Below are 22,322 nucleotides of genomic sequence, written 5' to 3' on the forward strand. Positions count from 1 at the left end.
GAGCCAACATGGGTATCCAGATCCCGCTGTTGGTTATTGACCGGAGAACGTCTCGGTCATGTCTACATGTCTCCCAAACCCGTAGGGTCTACACACTTAAGGTTCGATGACGCTAGGGTTATAAAGGAAGTTTGTATGTGGTTACCGAATGTTGTTCGGAGTCCCGGATGAGATCCCGGACGTCACGAGGAGTTCCGGAATGGTCCGGAGGTAAAGATTTATATATGGGAAGTCCTGTTTTGGTCACCGGAAAAGTTTCGGGTTTTATCGGTAACGTACCGGGACCACCGGGAGGGTCCCGGGGGTCCACCAAGTGGGGCCACCGGCCCCGGAGGCTTGCATGGGCCTATAGTGGAAAGGGACCAGCCCCAGAGTGGGCTGGTGCGCCTCCCACCCTTGCCCAAGGCGCAGCTAGGAGGGGAGAGGGGAAACCCTAGGCGCAGATGGGCCTATAGGCCCACCCTAGGGCGCGCCCCCTCTCTCCCCCTCTTGGCCGCCCCCTCCAAGTCCCATCTAGGGATGGCCGCACCCCTTGGGGTGGGAAACCCTAAAGGGGGCGCAGCCCCCCTCTCCCCTATATATAGTGAGGCATAGGGCTGCCCATAATATGACATGAGAACTTCTCCTCTTGGTGCAACCCTACCTCTCTCCCTTCTCCTCATATCTCGCGGTGCTTGGCGAAGCCCTGCAGGACTACCACGCTCCTCCATCACCACCACGCCATTGTGCTGTTGTTGGATGGAGTCTTCCTCAACCTCTCCCTCTCTCCTTGCTGGATCAAGGCGTGGGAGATGTCACCGGGCTGTACGTGTGTTGAACGCGGAGGTGCCGTCCGTTCGGCACTAGGATCTCCGGTGATTTGAATCACGACGAGTACGACTCCTTCAACCCCGTTCTCTTGAATGCTTCCGCTTAGCGATCTACAAGGGTATGTAGATGCACTCTCCTTCCCCTCGTTGCTGGTTTCTCCATAGATAGATCTTGGTGACACGTAGGAAAATTTTGAATTTCTGCTACGTTCCCCAACAGTGGCATCATGAGCCAGGTTTATTGCGTAGATTCTTTGCACGAGTAGAACACAAAGTAGTTGTGGGCGTTGATGTTGTTCAATATGCTTACCGTTACTAGTCCAATCTTGATTCGGCGGCATCGTGGGATGAAGCGGCCCGGACCGACCTTACACGTACACTTACGTGAGACAGGTTCCACCGATTGACATGCACTTGGTGCATAAGGTGGCTAGCGGGTGCCAGTCTCTCCCACTTTAGTCGGAACGGATTCGATGAAAAGGGTCCTTATGAAGGGTAAATAGCAATTGGCATATCATGTTATGGTTTTGCGTAGGTAAGAAATGTTCTTGCTAGAAACCCATAGCAGCCACGTAAAACATGCAACAACAATTAGAGGACGTCTAACTTGTTTTTGCAGGGTATGCTTTGTGATGTGATATGGCCAAGAAGAATGTGATGAATGATATGTGATGTATGAGATTGATCATGTTCTTGTAAGAGGATTCACGACTTGCATGTCGATGAGTATGACAACCGGCAGGAGCCATAGGAGTTGTCTTTATTTATTGTATGACCTGCGTGTCATTGAAGAATGCCATGTAACTTACTTTACTTTATTGCTAAACGCGTTAGCCATAGAAGTAGAAGTAGTCGTTGGCGTGACAACTTCATGAAGACACGATGATGGAGATCATGATGATGGAGATCATGGTGTCATGCCGGTGACGATGATGATCATGGAGCCCCGAAGATGGAGATCAAAAGGAGCAAAATGATATTGGCCATATCATGTCACTATTTGATTGCATGTGATGTTTATTATGATTATGCATCTTGTTTACTTAGGACGACGGTAGTAAATAAGATGATCCCTTACAAAATTTCAAGAAGTGTTCTCCCCTAACTGTGCACCGTTGCTACAGTTCGTCGCTTCTAAGCACCACGTGATGATCGGGTGTGATGGATTCTTACGTTCACATACAACGGGTGTAAGACAGTTTTACACAGCGAAAACACTTAGGGTTAACTTGACGAGCCTAGCATGTACAGACATGGCCTCGGAACACGGAGACCGAAAGGTCGAGCATGAGTCGTATAGTAGATACGATCAACATGAAGATGTTCACCGATGATGACTAGTCCGTCTCACGTGATGATCGGACACGGCCTAGTTGACTCGAATCATGTAATCACTTAGATGACCAGAGGGATGTCTATCTGAGTGGGAGTTCATAAGATGAACTTAATTATCCTGAACATAGTCAAAAGACATTTTGCAAATTATGTCGTAAGCTCACACTTTAGTTCCACTGTTTAGATATGTTCCTAGAGAAAATATAGTTGAAAGTTGATAGTAGCGATTATGCAGACAGTAGAAAGCTTATGTCCTTAATGCACTGCTCAGTGTGCTGAACCCCAAACGTCGTCTGTGGATGTTGCGAACATCGGACATACACGTTTTGATAGCTACGTGATAGTTCAAATGGTTTAGAGTTGAGGCACCAAAGACATTTTCGAAACGTCGCGGAACATATGAGATGTTTCGAGGGCTGAAATTGGGATTTCAGGCTCGTGCCCTCGTCAAGAGGTATAAGACCTCCGACGATTTTCTTAACCTGCAAACTAAGGGAGAAAAGCTCAATCGTTGAGCTTGTGCTCAGATTGTCTGAGTGCAACAATCACTTGAATCGAGTGGGAGTTGATCTTCCAGATGAGATAGTGATGTTTCTCCAAAGTCATTGCCACCAAGCTGCTAGAGCTTCGTGATGAACTATAACATATCAGGGATAGATATGATGATCCTTGAGGTATTCGTGATGTTTGACACCGCGAAAGTAGAAATCAAGAAGGAGCATCAATTGTTGATGGTTGGTGAAACCACTAGTTTCAAGAAGGGCAAGGGCAAGAAGGGATACTTCATGAAACGGCAAATCAGCTGCTGCTCTAGTGAAGAAACCCAAGGTTGAACCCAAACCCGAAACTAAGTGCTTCTGTGATAAGGGGAATGGTCACTAGAGCGGAATTACCCTAGATACTTGGTAGATAAGAAGGCTGGCAAGGTCGATAGAAGTATATTGGATATACATTATGTTAATGTGTACTTTACTAGTACTCCTAGTAGCACCAGGGTATTAGATACCGGTTCGGTTGCTAAGTGTTAGTAACTCGAAATGAAAGAGCTACGGAATAAACGGAGACTAGCTAAAGGTGAGCTGACGATATGTGTTGGAAGTGTTTCCAAGTTTGATGTGATCAAACATCGCACGCTCCCTCTACCATCAAGATTAGTATTAAACCTGAATAAGTGCTCTTGCACCTAAAGGAATGGTTTATTGAATCTCGATCGTAGGGATACACATTTTCATGCCAAAAGATATAAGATAGTAATGATAGTACCACTTACTTGTGGCACTGCCATGAAAGTCATATTGGTATAAAACGCATGAAGAAGCTCCATGTTGATGGATCTTTGGACTCACTCGTTTTTGAAAAGTTTGAGACATGCGAACCATGTCTATTGGTGTATACGCATGAAGAAACTCCATGCAGATGGATCGTTTGGACTCACTTGATTTTGAATCACTTGAGATATGCAAATCATACCACATGGGCAAGATGACTGAAAAGCCCCGTTTTCAGTAAGATGGAACAAGATAGCAACTTGTTGGAAGTAACACATTTTGATGTGTGCAGTCCAATGAGTGCTGAGGCATGCAGTGAATATCGTTATGTTCTTACTTCACAGATGATTCGAGTAGATGTTGAGTATATTTACTTGATGAAACACAAGTCTGAATTATTGAATGGTTCAAGTAATTTCAGAGTGAAGTTGAAAATCATCGTGACAAGAGGATAAAATGTCTATGATATGATCATAGAGATGAATATCTGAGTTACGAGTTTTGGCACACAAATTAAGACATTGTGGAAATTGTTTCACAATTAATACCGCCTGGAACACCATAGTGTGATGGTGTGTCCGAACATCATAGTTGCACCCTATTGGATATGGTGCGTACCATGATGTCTCTTATCGAATTACCACTATCGTTCATGGGTTAGGCATTAGAGACAACCGCACTCACTTTAACAGGGTACCACGTAATTACGTTGAGACGACACCGTTTGGAGAAACCTAAGTTGTCGTTTCTTAAAGGTTTGGGGCTGCGACGCTTATGTGAAAAAGTTTCAGGATTGATAAGCTCGAACCCAAAGCGGATAAAATACATCTTCATAGGACACCCAAAACAGTTGGGTATACCTCCTAATTCAAATCCGAAAGCAATATGGATTGTTTCTTGAATCGGGTCCTTTCTCGAGGAAACATTTCTCTCGAAAGAGTTGAGTGGGAGGATGGTGGAGACTTGATGAGGTTATTGAACCGTCACTTCAAATAGTATGTAGCAGGGCATAGGAAGTTGTTCCTGTGGCACCTACACCAATTGAAGTGGAAGCTTATGATAGTGATCATGAAGTTTCGGATCAAGTCACTACCGTACCTCGTAGGGTGACAAGGATACGTACTACTTCAGAGTAGTACAGTAATCCTGTCTTGAAGGTCATGTTGCTAGACAACAATGAACCTACGAGCTATGGAGAAGCGATGGTGGGCCCACATTCTGACAAATGGTTAGAAACCATGAAATCTGAGATAGGATCCATGTATCAGAACAAAGCATGGACTTTGGTGGACTTGCCCAATGATCGGCAAGCCATTAAGATAAATGGATCTTTAAGAAGAAGACGGACGTGGATGGTAATGTCACCATCTATGAAGCTCGACTTGTGGCGAAGAGTTTTTCACAAGTTCAAGGAGTTGACTACGATGAGATTTTCTCATCCGTAGCGATGCTTAAGTCCGTCGGAATCATGTTAGCATTAGCTACATTTATGAAATCTGGCAGATGGATGTCAAAACAAGTTTCCTTACCAGTTTTCGTAAGGAAAGGTTGTATGTGATACAATCAGAAAAGTTTTGTTGATTCTAAGGATGCTAAAAGGTATGCTAGCTCCAGCGATCCTTCTAAGGACTGGAGTAAGCATCTCGGAGTTGGAATGTACACTTTGATGAGATGATCAAAAGATTTTGGGTTTATACAAAGTTTATGAGAAACTTGTATTTCTAAAGGAGTGAGTGGGAGCACTATAGAATTTCTGATGAGTATATGTTGTTGACATATTGTTGATCAGAAATGATGTAGAATTTCTGGAAAGCATATAGGGTTATTTGAAAGGTGTTTTTCAATAGAAAACCTGGATTAAGCTACTTAAACATTGATCATCAAGACCTATGAGGATAGATCAAAAACGCTCAATGGTACTTTCAAATGAGCATATACCTTGACATGATCTTGAAGGTGTTCAAGATGGATCAGTCAAAGAAGGAGTTCTTGCCTGAGTTGTAAGGTACGAAGTTAAGACTTAAAGCTCGACCACGGCAGAAAAGAGAGAAAGGACGAAGGTCGTCCCCTATGCTTTAGACGTAGGCTCTACAGTATGCTATGCTAAGTACCGCACCTGATGTGTGCCTTGCCACTTGCCTGGCAAGAGAGTACAAAGGTGATCAAGGAGTGGATCACCAGATAGCGGTCAAAATTATCCTTAAAGGAATAAGGATAGGTTTCTCGGTTATGGAGGTGATAAAGAGTTCGTCGTAAAGGGTTACGTCGATGCAAGCTTAACACCTATCCGGATAGCTCTGAGTAGAGATACCGGATACGTATAATGGAGCAACAATTTAGAATAGCTCCAAGTAGAACAGTTATTTGGAATAGCTCCAAATAGAACGTGGCAGCTACATCTAGGAGATGACATAGAGATTTGTAAAGCACACACGGATCTGAAAGGTTCAGACCCATTGACTAAAACCTCTCTCACAAGCAGAACATGACCAAACCCCAGATCTCATTGAGTCTTAATCACATGATGATGTGAACTAGTTTAGTGACACTAGTAAACTCTTTGGATGTTGGTCACATGGTGATGTGACCTGTCAGTGTTAATCACATGGTGATGTGAACTAGATTATTGACTCTAGTGCAAGTGGGAGACTGTTGGAAATATGCCCTAGAGGCAATAATAAAAGTGTTATTATTATATTTCTTTGTTCATGATAATAGTCTTTTATTCATGCTATAACTGTATTATCCGGAAATCGTAATACACGTGTGAATACATAGACCACAATATGTCCCTAGTGAGCCTCTAGTTGACTAGCTCGTTGTGATCAACAGATAGTCATGGTTTCCTGGCTATGGACATTGGATGTCGTTGATAACGGGATCACATCATTAGGAGAATGATGTGATGGACAAGACCCAATCCTAAGCCTAGCACAAAGATCGTGTAGTTCGTATGCTAAAGCTTTTCTAATGTCAAGTATCTTTTCCTTAGACCATGAGATTGTGCAACTCCCGGATACCGTAGGAATTCTTTGGGTGTACCAAACGTCACAACGTAACTGGGTGGCTATAAAGGTGCATTACAGGTATCTCCGAAAGTGTCTGTTGGGTTGGCACGAATCGAGACTGGGATTTGTCACTCCGTGTAAACGGAGAGGTATCTCTGGGCCCACTCGGTAGGACATCATCATAATGTGCACAATGTGATCAAGGGGTTAATCACGGGATGATGTGTTACGGAACGAGTAAAGAGACTTGCCGGTAACGAGATTGAACAAGGTATCGGTATACCGACGATCGAATCTCGGGCAGGTAAAATACCGCTAGACAAAGGGAATTGTATACGGGATCGATTGAGTCCTTGACATCGTGGTTCATCCGATGAGATCATCGTGGAACATGTGGGAGCCAACATGGGTATCCAGATCCCGCTGTTGGTTATTGACCGGAGAACGTCTCGGTCATGTCTACATGTCTCCCGAACCCGTAGGGTCTACACACTTAAGGTTCGATGACGCTAGGGTTATAAAGGAAGTTTGTATGTGGTTACCGAATGTTGTTCGGAGTCCCGGATGAGATCCCGGACGTCACGAGGAGTCCCGGAATGGTCCGGAGGTAAAGATTTATATATGGGAAGTCCTATTTTGGTCACCGGAAAAGTTTCGGGTTTTATCGGTAACGTACCGGGACCACCGGGAGGGTCCCGGGGGTCCACCAAGTGGGGCCACCGGCCCCGGAGGCTTGCATGGGCCTAGAGTGGAAAGGGACCAGCCCCAGAGTGGGCTGGTGCGCCTCCCACCCTTGCCCAAGGCGCAGCTAGGAGGGGAGAGGGGAAACCCTAGGCGCAGATGGGCCTATAGGCCCACCCTAGGGCGCGCCCCCTCTCTCCCCCTCTTGGCCGCCCCCTCCAAGTCCCATCTAGGGCTGGCCGCACCCCTTGGGGTGGGAAACCCTAAAGGGGGCGCAGCCCCCCTCTCCCCTATATATAGTGAGGCATAGGGCTGCCCATAATATGACATGAGAACTTCTCCTCTTGGTGCAGCGCTACCTCTCTCCCTTCTCCTCATATCTCGCGGTGCTTGGCGAAGCCTTGCAGGACTACCACGCTCCTCCATCACCACCACGCCGTTGTGCTGCTGTTGGATGGAGTCTTCCTCAACCTCTCCCTCTCTCCTTGCTGGATCAAGGCGTGGGAGATGTCACCGGGCTGTACGTGTGTTGAACGCGGAGGTGCCGTCCGTTCGGCACTAGGATCTCCGGTGATTTGAATCACGATGAGTACGACTCCTTCAACCCCGTTCTCTTGAACGCTTCCGCTTAGCGATCTACAAGGGTATGTAGATGCACTCTCCTTCCCCTCGTTGCTGGTTTCTCCATAGATAGATCTTGGTGACACGTAGGAAAATTTTGAATTTCTGCTACGTTCCCCAACAATAATGACCTCAATGTGACTAAGTAGTTGGTCGCGGGATCATGCATTACGGAACGAGTAAAGTGACTTGCCGGTAACGAGATTGAACGAGGTATTGGGATACCGACGATCGAATCTCGGGCAAGTAACGTACCGATTGACAAAGGGAATTGTATATGGGATTGCTTAAATCCTCGACATCGTGGTTCATCCGATGAGATCATCGTGGAACATGTGGGAGCCAACATGGGTATCCAAATCCTGCTGTTGGTTATTGGCCAAAGAGCTGTCTCGGTCATGTCTGCATGATTCCCGAACCCGTAGGGTCTACACACTTAAGGTTCGATGACGTTAGGGTTATAGGGAAGATTTATATGTGATTACCTAATGTGGTTCTGAGTCCCGGATGAGATCCCGGATGTCACGAGGAGTTCCGGAATGGTCCGGAGGTAAAGATTTATATATGGGAAGTCATCATACGGTCACCGGAAATATTCAGGGGTATACCGGTATTGTACCGAGACCACCGGAGGGGTTTCGGGGGTCCACCAGGAGGGTCCACCTGCCCCAGAGGGCCTTATGGGCTGTAGGTGGGAAGGGAACCAGTCCCTAGTGGGCTGGGCGCCATCCCCCCTAGGGCCCATGCGCCTAGGGTTGGGGGGAACCCTAAAGGGGGCGCCCCCCTTGCTTGGGGGGCAAGCCCCCCCCCCTTGGCCGCCGCCCCCCTCTAGATCTCATCTAGAGGGCTAGGCCCCTTCCCCCTTCTCCCTATATATAGAGGGGTGGAGGGAGGGGTGCAACACCACATCCAAGGCGCAGCCCCTCCCCTCCCCAACACCTCTCCTCCTCCGCGTGAGCTTAGCAAAGCCCTGCCGGAGAACTGCCACTCCATCACCACCACGCTGTCGTGCTGCTGTTGGAGCCCTCTTCCTCAACCTCTCCCTCCTCCTTGCTAGATCAAGGCGCGGGAGACGTCATCGGGCTGCACGTGTATTGAACGCGGAGGCACCGTTGTTCGGTGCTAAGATCGGATTCGGCCACGATCTGAATCGCTACGTGTACGACTCCTCCAACCGCGTTCTTGCAACGCTTCCGTCTCACGATCTTCAAGGGTATGAAGATGCACTCCCCCCTCTCTCGTTGCTAGTTACTTCATAGATTGATCTTGGTGATGCGTAGAATTTTTTTAATTTCTGCAACGATCCCCAACATGAACTTGATTGGGAGCGCTTGTACTAGTCCTGCAAGATCGTTAGGCAGCCTGTGTCGAATGAGTCTCCTGAGGCTATTGCATGAGAAGGCCAGACACCAATGACCCCAGGAGGTGACGTGGACGGGGCCGGCCGCCAGACAGAGCTCAGCCGTTGGGTTTATCGACGCTGCAGGGACGGACCCGAGCACAGACGCCATGCCTAGTCTTCTCTAGAGTGGTGATCTCCTCCCCGTCCCGCGGCTTTGCATCGCGCAGCAGGCTCTCCTAGTCATCGGAGCCACCAGATCCTCCACCGGAGACAGCGCTGCTCCCATTGCTCGCCGTTAATCGAAAATGGATGGGATGGGAAGAGAGGGGGAAGAGAGATAGATAGATAGATAGATAGATAGATAGATAGATGGATAGATGGAGAGAGGAGTGGAGTGTGTTGACTTTCGTCTAGGGTTCATTTAAATGTGGGATATATGTGGGGCCACCGTAGGCCGGACAGACGTGACGGACACCCCCAGGCCTTTTCCAAACCCGCCTTAGATTTGAGCTGAGTTTGAGGAGTGTGGGTCAGCCCGAACGTTCATTGCCGAAATGAGGGGCGCTTCCGAGTTTGTGTTTTTCGATCGGTCAGTGACCAAAACAGAAGCTCAGGTGCATAAGTCATTTTAGATTGTGCACCGTGACCAAGGCGGAGTGAAAAACGAGAGAATTTAATGTTTATTTGCTAATCAATAGCATTGCATGCGATGAACTAACCCCTGCATGTCGTGTTTGGTAGGCTCAAGTCATTAAAAGCATACACACCCACATCTCTTAGTGGTTGATTCTTTTATGTATGTCAAAAAATGAGAAATGAGGTAGGAGTTAATGTACCGCGCCTAAGTGTTTTGGGATTACTTGGTTTTCGTGCGGTGACTTATACACCGAGACGAAGAGAGTACTAATTTTCAGTCAGAGTGGCTTCATTTTCATGGTCGATCAAATTTTATGGCTGTTCGAAAAATTAGTGCGTGTGTGTTCTGTTTCTGGCCTATCCATTTTTTTCGGGGGGCCTATTAGTCTTTTTGGCGGCCGTGTGTGTAGGCAGTTCTTTTTTTAGCACAGTACAGACGCAAGCACTCACATACACGCGCATACACTCATTTCTATGAACGCAACACGCACATCTTATCCCTATGAGCACCTTTGAAAGACTGAGCCGGCATATCATTTTGAAATTTACGAAGTCGCCGTAGATACCTCGTCGTCGACGGGAACGTCACCTCCCACTGAATGCGCGTCGCCGAAGATCCTGAGATAAATCCAGGAATAAATGCGAGCACTAGGATTTGAATCCTATGGTCTGGGATATCATATTCCCTCTGAGCATTCAATCACAGGTTCCTTCGCGTGTGTAGGCAGTTCTTGAGGGGTGGGGTTATCGGGTTTTCTTTGAAAAAAAAAGGAGACCCGGTTTCGGTGGCGGGGCAATGGGGTTACCTCTCGTTCAGCCGCGTGTCAGTGCGTTTTCGTGTGAGGCGAGTTGTTCGGTGAAGGAAGGAGGGGGCGGAGAGGGAGGTAGGAAATGGTGGGGGCAATCATGGCGAGAAAGCCTGGTCATGGGGGCGGAAGCAGCATTCGCCGCCGGCGAGACAGTAGACGTGCGCCACACCTCCCCCCGTCTCCACACCTCCCCCACACCTCCCCCATCGTGTGGTTTTTGGTCCAATTAGTGGATCGGCCGGTAGGCTGTTTGTTGGTTTTGATTTCAGCACCATGGTCTGTACTTTTTCTTCAGCTAGGCTTTCAGATCTAGTTTTGCTGTAGAGGTTTTCTCTTCTGCGGTGAGATCTTATGCAGAACAATTTTGGGGACGATTGTGTGGGTGTTCTACTCGCAGAGCATTTGCCTGGTGAAATTTGTTAATTTTGAGCAATGTCTGGTGTGTCTTTTCTGGCGGAATTAAGTGAAGACGAACTCACTAAACCGTACTGTGCCATAGACCATAGTTATTGTGGCTGCATCGTTTATTGTTCTCATTGGCTGCTGGATATGTCTTGTACTGCCTGAATTTTTAGCATAGAAGGGCAAGCAATGGTTTCAGCACTGCATTATGGTGTGCAAGGTTCCTGGTGTTTGTCATGCCTGATCTTCTGTCATTCTTTGTTTTCAGTATCTTTTGGTTCTCTCTTATATCTCTGACTTAAGTCTTTCATTTCCACTTTTGTGTTTAGTTGTCATGTACTTTTAGCAAGTTCGGATTCTCTACACATTGTGCATTCAGCTTGTACTTTTGCTGAGCTATTTGGTGTGAATTATCAACTTGGCCTTTTTTATGTCTACCTTTCTACTAAATTCTATTTTCTTTCCATCAGATTTTTGTTGATTTATTTTTGTGTGCTGGCTCAGTTCTAAGTCTGATGTCCCAACTTGCAGTTTGATTCAGAAAGTTCGCCACTTTTGCCTGACACAATTGGTGTTGCTGTTGATACGGGTCCTGCAATGCTTGCTTGCACATAGATTTCTAATGGTTGATGTTTTTTCCGTATCCGTGAGAAGTTGCTTTCAATTTATCTTCATTGCAAGTCATGCATGATATGTGCTGCAGATAGTAATCATACTGCAGTTTCTGAGATCAGCTGCCATTGTTCAGCTGGTGAGAAGCAAGCTCTTTTCTATGCCAACGTGCTTATTTCACTCTTTTTTCTCAGTTTGCTTCAGAGATATGAATGACATTTTGTTCTTGTATGCAGAAGATGATGTTTGTTGACAAATAACTCAATCTATTTGCGCCAATCACAAGACTGAAAGGAGACCATGCTACCCAAGTTTCAATGTGGATGTAGTGGCAGAAGAAACGCGTTTGTGGAGGGATATTTCAGCTGAACCATATTTGAATCAAGCATTGCAAGCTGTAACTCTCAAGGCCAATCCCAGTTCATCCAAATTCCTCACACTATGGTATGGTAGTGTGCTTTCTTGCATGAACATTGCCGTCTCAAGCCAACCATACAGCTCAGCAGGATCGGAGAATTGATAATCTAAGTGTACATCGATCAGACTACCAGTAACAAGTTGGTTGCCCTCACTCCCCTGCAAAGATAATTTTCTTTATTACCCTCTAATAGCTCGACTTAGATCAAAACCACTTCATGTTTATTAGTTGCAAGTCAAAGTTCAATCATATATTCCTATGAAGGGGCAGGATCATAATCGGATTGATAGGTGGAGCTCATATTTAATGGCTTACATTATTTTGGAGGGCAGTTTGAGTTCTAACTTTTGGTGCTTTAGTGATCATGCTGCTTATGCATGCATGGTTCATTTCGGTTATTTATTCATTTTTTCTTTCAGTTAGTTTTCCTCATTTTTTCCTTCAGTCCCTTGGTTTCCTAGTACCTCATTTTTTTCTTTAACCCTGTCAGTTCCTAGTACCTCAGTTCTTTTTTCGTAAGTCTCTCTGTTCCTAGTACCTCAATTTCTTATTCATGTTTTGAGTGTTCACACTCTCTTTCATCAGTATCAGTTTCTCTTTTTTTTTGACGGGAATAGCAGGAGCTCTGCTTTTGCATTATAGTAGAAGAGAGGAAAAAAATCAGTCAGTACAACATCCTTCTGGGACAGGCCCCGGAAAGGATCGAGTCCGCTCGAGAACACTCGGTGTTACTCACAGGGCAGGTTTTAAGTAATAACCTGGTCCTGACCAGTCGCCTCATAGTATAATTTTACATGATCGCTGATTAGGTCAGCCAACATGAACACAGTCAATTCCTTCTGCTGGAAGATCCTCCTGTCGCGCTCCTTCCAAAGTTTCTCTTTTTTCAATCTTCACTTTTTCTTTCTTCATTGTATGGTCATTTTCTCTTAAGTACCTCAGCCCTCAGTCTCTCTTTTTTCGTTGTTCAGTCTTCATCCTCTCTTCAATTTCCTTTCTTCAAACATTAGAAATTTAGAACTTCCCTACTCTCTTTAGTTATTTAGCCCCTCACTTTTTAGCCTCTCTTTGTGCTTTAGTTATTAGTCTTCTCATTTTCTTCTTTTTCAATCAGTTCCTTAGCTCCTCAATACTCCAGTTCATCAGTTTATTATTCATTTGTGTATTATTATTTCATCAGTTTATTCACTCACCAGTTGTTCTTGAGACCTTTAGTTATCATTACTCAGTATTCCATTTCTCACACTGCCTATATCTCCATTGCTTATGTCCCACCACAAACCAGATGAGGTTTGATTTATGTTCTTCAGTTTTTCAGTACATGTTTAAAGTCTTCAGTATTTATCAAAAAAATTCAGTATTTCAGTTAGTCCAAGGTTTTTGTGGCGAACAGGCGTCGCACGACGTGTGGGTGTGTGGGTGTGTGTGGGTGGGTGGGGGGGGCTGCTTCCTTTGCGGCATTCTGCAGGTTTTGACCCTTTCTCTTTTCTCTTTTTCAGTGTTCGCTGTTAAATAAAATCAGTGTTTATGCATGATGGGGTTTTTTCAGAAATGTTTTTTAATCATACTAGGGTTTTTAGAATGTTCATTACTCCCTCCGTAAAGAAATATAAGAGTGTTTAGATCACTAAAATAGTGATCTACACACTCTTATATTTCTTTACAGAGGGAGTACTTAGGAATATTCAGACAAAACAGACCTATACAATTTCTGTTAGCTAGGCCTTAGTCTGAAACTGCAATTTTCTTTTTCACCTTTTGAGTCTCTCTTTTTTTCTTCTATGCTAAAACTGCTCATCTTTTTCTTGGCTCTGAAACTGTAGCTCACATGGTTGTGTCTTTTTTTTTCTGTAGGACTATGTGAACCATGTGTAGAACCAGATAGGCAATGCTTAGTCAATTATTGTTTCCCTCGATTTTTATCGTCGATTATTTTGAAAGCAGCAGTCAAGTGTTGTTTTTTGAAGGGTCACAGTCAGTGTTGTCCTATCTAGTTCTGTACACAGCAGCTGAAAGTAATGTTTGTTTTGTGTTCAGACAAACTTGAAGCCTTATTTTGCTGATTTCAAGTATAGTCCCAGTAGTTGATTTTAGTGTCAATCTGCACCTTATTAGCAATTCTGAACCAATACTTCTTTTTCTCCAGAAATGTCCAGTCACCATAGCAATTTTCATCTGCTGAGCGTTTTTACGTACTGGGTGGGTGGGGTGTTCCCACATGGGTGGGGTGAACGGTCCAGCAACCCAAATTCGACTGAGACCAGCATTGAAATCAGTTGATTTTTGTAACGGACCACACTCAAAAACAAATGAAAAGATGTGTCATTGCCTCATTGGACAGAAAAATCGACTTAGACTGAAATGAAAATTAGTCGACTGATGATTACAATCCAAATACACACCAACTAATGCACAGTAAGCCTGATAAGAAAACTAAAACTACTTTTTGTTGCATTTAAAGTAATAGCAAATAATGCAAGCCTTATTGCATTCATAGTACAAATTTCACAAAGATAATGATCAAGCCAAGGTGCAGCAGATTGGAAGTGTCCTGATATATCTTTCATTAGCACGGGGGTGCTGGCGCTTCTGTCAGTGGATGATTTCATGGACACTCATATACCACATCCTCATGTCTAGAAGTCAATAGGATTGACAAACAGTCGCTTAATCGTCCCCTCAAGACGGCTGCTGAACGTAAAAGCATCCGTCTTGTCATCATACATGAAGGGCATGCTGATCGTTATGTTTGCGACTCGCTGCACAGCCGGAAGCAGCAGCTCAGGGAGCTCAAAGCGTGCTTGGTTCGTAGTCTTCCATGCATCTTCAATCAGAGAACCTATCTTGGCAATGGCGACCTCACTCGCCACGCCGTGCTCACTGATGTAGCATTCCACGGAGCTGGCCACATCATTTTTGTTCTTTCCACGCTGTGAACAAGCAAATGCTTAATCAGGGGTGTCGTCGTGATCAAAGGATAAGCAATATAGGTGGTAACCTTGGAGATGTAATTTGTACCTTAAAGGAAGCAAGATCATTCATGAAACGTGTCACCTCTGCACAAGCTCTGACAGCATCAGTGCAGCCGAGGGCCCATTCCAGTGCCTCCTTGGTTGCAGTATCGCTCATACCAACTAGCAACCCAACACATACCCATGGCCCGCCTGAGCACACACTAGATACCTTCACTTGATCATTAAATCTTGGCTTGTGATTTTGATGAAACCATTCGGCTTCTTGGAGATAGTTGTTTGATAATATTTGAAACTACAAGAGTGGGAAAAGGAAAACACATTAGTACTTCCGATGAAAGTTTTGGATAGTGCAGTTTAAAAAAAAGATTTGGATAGTGGGCGTTGTGGCTAACGGAAAATAAATATAGAAAGTAAGCAAAATAGTCATCTTTTGGTTTGAGATGAGAATGATGTACCGCTTTTGTGCTAAAAGCGACCCGGTACTTCTCATCCGGTTTCAATTCGTCCTCAAACTCCTTGAAGGTGCTCATGAGCTTGAGGTAGAACTTCTGCAAGTACTCTGGTAGAAGAGAAGTAGCATTCTCCTCCCATCTGCATACAGACTAATGGTTAGCTACACCATTGAATGCAATTTTGAGAATCATGTTTTATTCTCAAATTAAGATGCAAGCAGCATCATGCCAACTCCAACCTTTGTATAGCTTCATTGAGCTGTTTACACTCAACCAAAGTAGCACGGACATCGTAAGTGTCATCTGTCATTATTATTATTGCGATTATCTTAGCGAGAATCATCCTTGCATGTGTATACTCTTTCTCGTAGTATGTCGTATACGCCCAGAAGTAGCACTCAACCACGCGGTCCCGCGAGTAGTTTAGCCCCACTTCTCTGTAAAGATTTTTCCACCATCTGAAAGTGAGCTTTTGTTAGTGTTCTATAAAAACATTATTGCAGCTAGGTTCATTTTATGGAAAATGCAAAAGCTATGTTACCTAGAGAGAGCCTTGAGCTCCTTCAAGTGGAGACGTTGCAGAAGGTTGAAGTCCAGTTTGGCGAACTCCAGAATGGAGGAGTTGTGCATCAGCTCTTGTTTGTACTCTGACATATAATGCAGCGCCTCGACTCTCTTCAAGGTCCTTGGCAGTGGTAAGTGAAGGGCGCGCCTGACTTGCTCTGCCAATGGGTACTCAAGCCTACCTTCCATCGATTCGAGGTGCCGCCTTGCAAACGAGATGCTTTCTTCAAGTTCTGTCTCCCCATGGATAAAAAGGTGTGCTGCATTGTATAGACTTAATAGCCCCCTTGGGTCGTTAGTTACGTTAACATGGAAGGCCCCATCTTCGTCTTTGAACTTGCTGAATACATCTGCAAGAAGAGATACATGATACATCTTATGAGCATATATATATGGCTAGCATTGGTGATTCTTTCTTCTTCATTGCCTGCATATATGTTGCTTTTAATTACATGACTCGATGTGAATTGTAAACTTGTAATGTTTCTGTATTAGTAATTGCATCAAGCAAAAAACTCCCAAGTTTAACAACAGCTACTTACATAAAACAAGATTTTTTTACAAACAATACAATATTTCAGGAGCTTTTGTTATTAGTATATACCTGGAGAAACCCAAAAGCCTTGCTGCCTCAGTATGCGGAACCGAAGGGCGACATCATGAAGGCTAGAGCTATTGAATTCACCAGCATGAGTGCTTCTTAATGTGGAGTCAATTTGTTCATGAAAATGTTGATCTACGCTCAGGTGTTGGAGTGTGTCTACAAGGTACAGTTGCTCAACTATGGTACTGCACGGAAATAACCCAATTATTTTCTCCTTCAGTTGATTGGACCTCTCTGTCATCCTTTCCTCTGACATCTGCATGGCATTACCAAAATATATGTTATGCAGTATTAACTGAAACCATGTCCATGGTGAAATTTATTTAACCATGTGACAAGGGAAGAAAATAATAGCGTTAGAAGGAAAGATTTTTCTTGGTTAAAGTTGCAGCCACCAGTCGTTACTATTGTTTTTACATAATCGTTTTTCTATTCTGCAAACAGGAAAACAGACTGTCCCATTTTTAAATATAAATAGAAACTGCAAAGGGAAACAATAAGAAACATGAGATGATAGTTTCAAGTTACTTGTAACATCAAAATCTGCAGAAGAGGTGTCATTAAAGACTATCCGTGCTGAATATGTATTTTTTTTGTCATACATTCCAAATGTAATTGAATGCAATCTTGAAGTTTTATTGGTTTATCAAATGTCATGGGTCTTCTTGTTTCCTATTCATTGGAAGCTACATAAATCATCCCTATATTAAGATGAAGTAAGAAAGCATCAGTCCTATTATTTTCTTTCTATGAAAGATTGTAGCTCGCTCTTTCAGTTTCAACCCTTGGTCCCCCTCTGGGAACTGTTTGAGTTTTAGCATCGACCGCATTTCCTTTACATCGTATTACGGTTGACTCCCCTATAGAGTGTACACGTAGAGGGTAGTTCCCAAATGATTTTACTATTTATAAGATCACTTAATAGTAGTCCTGTGTTTTTTCAAGTGTTTGGAAACAGCATTAAGAGGAGGATGCCAATCAAGCGTGGCTAGTTGTATGAAGATGGTATTATACTAATATCAATTTTTGTGTACAGCTAGGCGAGCCAATAAACAGAATCCAGGCATATCTCAACAAGGGCTCCAGACCAGCAGGTAACTTTCGGTTAGGCCATGAAACAACTGGGATTTCACACATAAAACCGAAAGAAAAACATGGAGAGACTGAAAATGCACTGCTCCCAGATGCTGTTATTACTACTGTAGCAAGATGAAGCATGCCTGTAACGGTTCTGGATTATAGTTGATGAAGAAGTCGCCCCACACTGTGGGATGAAACACAGGCGCCACCTCTGGCACGGCGGCGGCGGGGGCGGCGGTGGCGGTGGTGATGGCATCATGGGACGCCATGTGAAAATGTGTTGCCTGGTAACTGGTGTAGTGGTGTGGCTTTGAGAAAACCTGGAACGGCCGACGGCCTTATATACACAGCATGGCTGCGCGGGAGCACTCATCCAGGAAAGTGCGTCTTTGAACAGGGAAGGGCACCATCTAATGTTTTCTGTACAAAGAATAGTCAGCTAAAACGACACCTCTGACCCAACTTAATTCGCGTCTCCATTGGGAGAACAAGCTGAACTGTCAATCACGCGAAGACCCACGCGCAGCCGTCTGTTTTCCGAGTAGCTTTGTTTTTTGGACGCGTCTAGCAGGCGGCTGGGCGCCCGCTAGCGTGCCTGGGCGGTCTGTTTTTTTTCAAATAATGCACGTGATGCTCCTGTGGTTAAAAAGACACGGTTAATTAATCACCCCTATGTAGTCTCTTCTCACGTGATGGATGTCCACATGTCACTGCTCCTCATATTCGTCTCTTGTGCATTAATTTTTGATTTTTAAAATTATAAAAGACATATCTTTTAAACTGCATGTCGAAATTCAGATCCATTTTCACTATTGAAACCATCGCAACGTGCTCTTCAAAAGTAGATCCCGTGTGGGGACGTTTCGACGAACTAGCCTTCCTGCCAACTAAACATCAATGTGTGTGTAATTTAACTAGACTACATTGAAGCGCCAACTGAAAATATGTGTGTGTCAATAATCCTGCCAACTAAACATCAACGTGTGTGCAACTAGACTATATTGCCGCACCAACTGAGCATATATGGGTGTAACTAGTCCTGCCAACTATGTGTGTGCAACTAGACTATATTACGGCGTCAATTGCGCATATGTATGTGCAACTAGACTACATTACAAGCCAACGTAGCATATGTGTGCAACTAGTCTTCCTGCCAACTAAATATCAACGTGTGTGCAATTAGACTACATTACAAGCCAACTAAACATCAATGTGCGTGCAACTAGACAACATTACAAGCCAACGGAGCATACGTGTGTGCAACTAGTCTTCTTGCCAACTAAACATCAATGTGTGTAACTCTGTGTTCGTGCATGTGCGACTATACCGACGAGAGTGTGCAACTCCGCGGCCGAACGTGAGCACCTCTTACATCAATTCATGTGGGACAATGCTGATGAGATTGTGCAGAGTGTGCCAAGAGTAAAAACTACACATCCACAAGTAGGGAGAAGAGTTACACATTGACTACTAGGTAGTTAGCCGGGCAGGCGACTAGTTACACATCACAAAAAGTTGGTCGTTAATGTTGCTAGGGTGCAAACCTCATAGAAATTTGGATCATGGAGCTTCAAAATTTGTTTAAAAAAAGTTGCACCACGTAGTACTAAAGTTGCACCACGTAGTAATAGAGTTGCATCATATAGCACCAAAGTTGGCGTCGAAAAAAAATCGTCGAAACATACCCGTGCAAGATCTAGTTTTAAAGATCTCGTCGCGAGGATTCCAAAAGTGAAAACTGATCTGAATTCTGACGCGCGGTTTGAAAATTATGATCTTTTGAATTTTTCTCATGCTATAGTAAATCCATTGCCCACCTACCTTGCATGTTATCCTGACACACAACACAGACCCTACTAAACGACAAAGACCCTACTAAACGACAAGCATTTTGAACCGCGCAATGGAGAAATACTCCGACCAAATGGCACCTGGCAACCCATACCGGCCGGCCGCTCGCGATGACTAAAAGGCGCGCGCGCACTAACAAGAATTTAGGTTGTTTTTTATGCAAAAAGAGGGAAGTGGGTGTTCAAAACTGTAGCATAAGGGCATCTCCAACACGGACCCTCAAATAGCCCGCAAGCGTAACGATCGAGTTGTTCGGACACACTTTGCCAATCAACACAGACCTGTATTTGTCTACTGATGCGTCCGCTTGTCCATTTTCCCTCAAACCGAAAGCAAACCTGTTGGATCTTTGCGGGAGTCTGAACATCCAGATGATGAACTAAAAGCCATCACATACCCTTCTCTCTTCTCTGTCCAAATGGCGGAAGGCAGCAGCTAATAGAAGAAAGGTGATTAGCATGCAAGCGTTTGACGGAAAACAGCTATCATGTTTTTTTTTTCAAAACGGAGGCAAAATATTTGCCTCATCCATTAAATAAGAGGATAATAGAGTTTGGAGTTCTTATAAGCCCCCGTGCAAAACGGCATGGCAATTACTCTCGTACAACAATACGCCCTAGTTTCTTAGCACCTGTCGTAACCCATAGTTTTGCCTCGAGCACGATATTTTGGAGCAGGATAGGCGGCAGCGCACTCTTGTTGCAAAACACACACGCGTTTCTCTCGTTCCAAATAGTCCAAGAGATGAGCATGGTGAGGTAGGCCATCACTCGTCTATTGGGGTTTCGCCTATCGGTCCTTCTATCCCACCATCGCATGAGGGAATCCTGAAGGTGCCAATTGGAGGTGTCCATGTGCACAAGACCAAACTTGTCAATGACCGATCGCCAGAGCCTAATGGAGAAGCGGCACTTGACGAAGAGGTGGATGCCCGATTCTTGCTCACGTTTGGAAAGCGGGCAAAGCCCACAGTTATCCCAACCACGCCGCTCCAACCGATTGGCGGTCTAGTTTCGGTCTTGCAAGGTCAACCAGGCGAAGAATTTAACCTTAGGGGGGCCCAAGCTCTCCAAACCATGTGGTGAATGGGCGAGTGCGTCAGGCCAAGGAATTGCGCCTTATATGTTGTGGCTGCCGAGTACAACCCATTATCAGCATGCTTCCAAACAATGTCGTCTTGAACGTGATTGTCAAGATGGAAGTCATGCACAAGAGCCCAAAGCGAGAAAAGTTCCCGGATGTGTGCGACGGAGACAATAGTGTCATGCTTGATGTGGGTCATCCAAGCGTTCCCTCGAAGGGCCTGACGAAGTGCCGATCTCTTCGTTTTTGAGGCTTGAATAATAAGCGGGGCAATATCCTTGGGCTTGCGACCAAGCAACCACGGGGAGTCCTAGAATGGTGTTTTTGCACCATTGCCAACGATGGTTGTGGTGGAGGCATAGAAGAAATCCACATCTTCCTCGGTGCACGGGTTACCCAAGCCAACCCAAAGCTTTGTAGGCTCCTTCCATTCGTACCATGGCCACCTTAGCCTCAAGGCTCGAGCAAACTTGTCAGTGTTGAGGATGCCCAGGCCTCCATAGATCGTAGGCCTGCAGACCATGTCCCAATTGACCTTACATTTTGCGCCAGTCGTCTTGCCCGGCCCTGACCAGAGGAAGGCACTCTCAATCTTGTTGAGATTATGAAGTGTGCCCTATGTCACAGTGAGAGATGTGATGGAGAAGACTGCTTGAGAGGTGATGACCGATCTGACAAGGGTAGTGCGCCCAAAACAGCTATCATGTTTAGTATGTTTGGCAGAAGCCACTAATCACATGATTCATGGGATGGAAGCCACTGCCACTAATCAGTGTGATTCATCTTTGACGGAAGTCACTAACGTTTAGTTGACGTGTTGGCAACCAGTAAAGCTTGGCGAAAGCTACTACTCCCTCCGTCCCAAAATTCTTGTCTTAGGTTTATCTAAATACGGATGTATCTAACACTAAAATGTTTTTTAAGATCTAGCTCCGCTGGCTTGCATTGATTTAGCAGAGGAGTGAAAGAATACAAGGTTTGATCAAAGCGATCAAAAAGGATATAACCGAAAATAAGATGGAGAAAAAGGTCATGAGGGGTGGTCCCCCCCCCAACCCCGACTCTTTTGCTTCAGGTTTTATCTTGCACCAAAATCCCTGAACGGGGGCTCCAACTATTGGAAACATGCCCTAGAGGCAATAATAAAATGATTATTATTATATTTCCTTGTTCATGATAATTGTCTATTATTCATGCTATAATTGTGTTATCCGGAAATCGTAATACATGTGTGAATACATAGACCACAACATGTCCCTAGTGAGCCTCTAGTTGACTAGCTCATTGATCAACAGATAGTCATGGTTTCCTGACTATGGACATTGGATGTCATTGATAATGGGATCACATCATTAGGAGAATGATGTGATGGACAAGACCCAATCCTAAGCATAGCACAAGATCGTGTAGTTCGTTTGCTAGAGCTTTTCTAATGTCAAGTATCATTTCCTTAGACCATGAGATCGTGTAACTCCCGGATACCGTAGGAGTGCTTTGGGTGTACCAAACGTCACAACGTATCTAGGTGTCTATAAAGGTATACTACAGGTATCTCCGAAAGTGTCTGTTGGGTTGACACAGATCGAGACTAGGATTTGTCACTCCATGTGACGGAGAGGTATCTCTGGGCCCACTTGGTAATGCATCATCATAATGAGCTCAATGTGACCAAGTGGTTGGTCACGGGATCATGCATTACAGTACGAGTAAAGTGACTTGCCGGTAACGAGATTGAACGAGGTATTGGGATACCGACGAACGGATCTCAGGCA

The 22,322-nt window shown here is 44.7% G+C and overlaps 1 protein-coding gene across 1 annotated transcript; it reads right to left on the bottom strand.

The window, feature by feature from the left end:
* Positions 1–13,589: 13,589 nt before the first annotated feature.
* Positions 13,590–17,885, bottom strand: LOC119360697 (tau-cadinol synthase-like). Its single transcript, XM_037626225.1, has 7 exons — positions 17,757–17,885; positions 16,537–16,792; positions 15,910–16,282; positions 15,608–15,826; positions 15,372–15,507; positions 14,960–15,208; positions 13,590–14,871 (listed from the first exon to the last, which is right to left on the bottom strand). Exons 1-7 carry the CDS (start codon positions 17,883–17,885, stop codon positions 14,578–14,580), a joined length of 1,656 nt encoding a protein of 551 aa, XP_037482122.1. The 3' UTR covers positions 13,590–14,577.
* Positions 17,886–22,322: the final 4,437 nt, after the last annotated feature.

Source organism: Triticum dicoccoides, chromosome 2B (assembly GCF_002162155.2).
Source record: "Triticum dicoccoides isolate Atlit2015 ecotype Zavitan chromosome 2B, WEW_v2.0, whole genome shotgun sequence".
Lineage (NCBI taxonomy): Eukaryota > Viridiplantae > Streptophyta > Magnoliopsida > Poales > Poaceae > Triticum > Triticum dicoccoides.

What these genes read in the sequence shown, in the direction of transcription:
- LOC119360697 (XM_037626225.1), bottom strand. Translation starts at nt 17,885, where the DNA reads ATGGCGTCCCATGATGCCATCACCACCGCCACCGCCGCCCCCGCCGCC. An exon ending in GAGCTCAAGGCTCTCTCTAG is followed by an intron (nt 15,827 to 15,909) that starts GTAACATAGCTT and finishes GCTCACTTTCAG; the next exon opens with ATGGTGGAAAAATCTTTACA. An exon ending in TCGCTTTTAGCACAAAAGCG is followed by an intron (nt 15,209 to 15,371) that starts GTACATCATTCT and finishes CCACTCTTGTAG; the next exon opens with TTTCAAATATTATCAAACAA.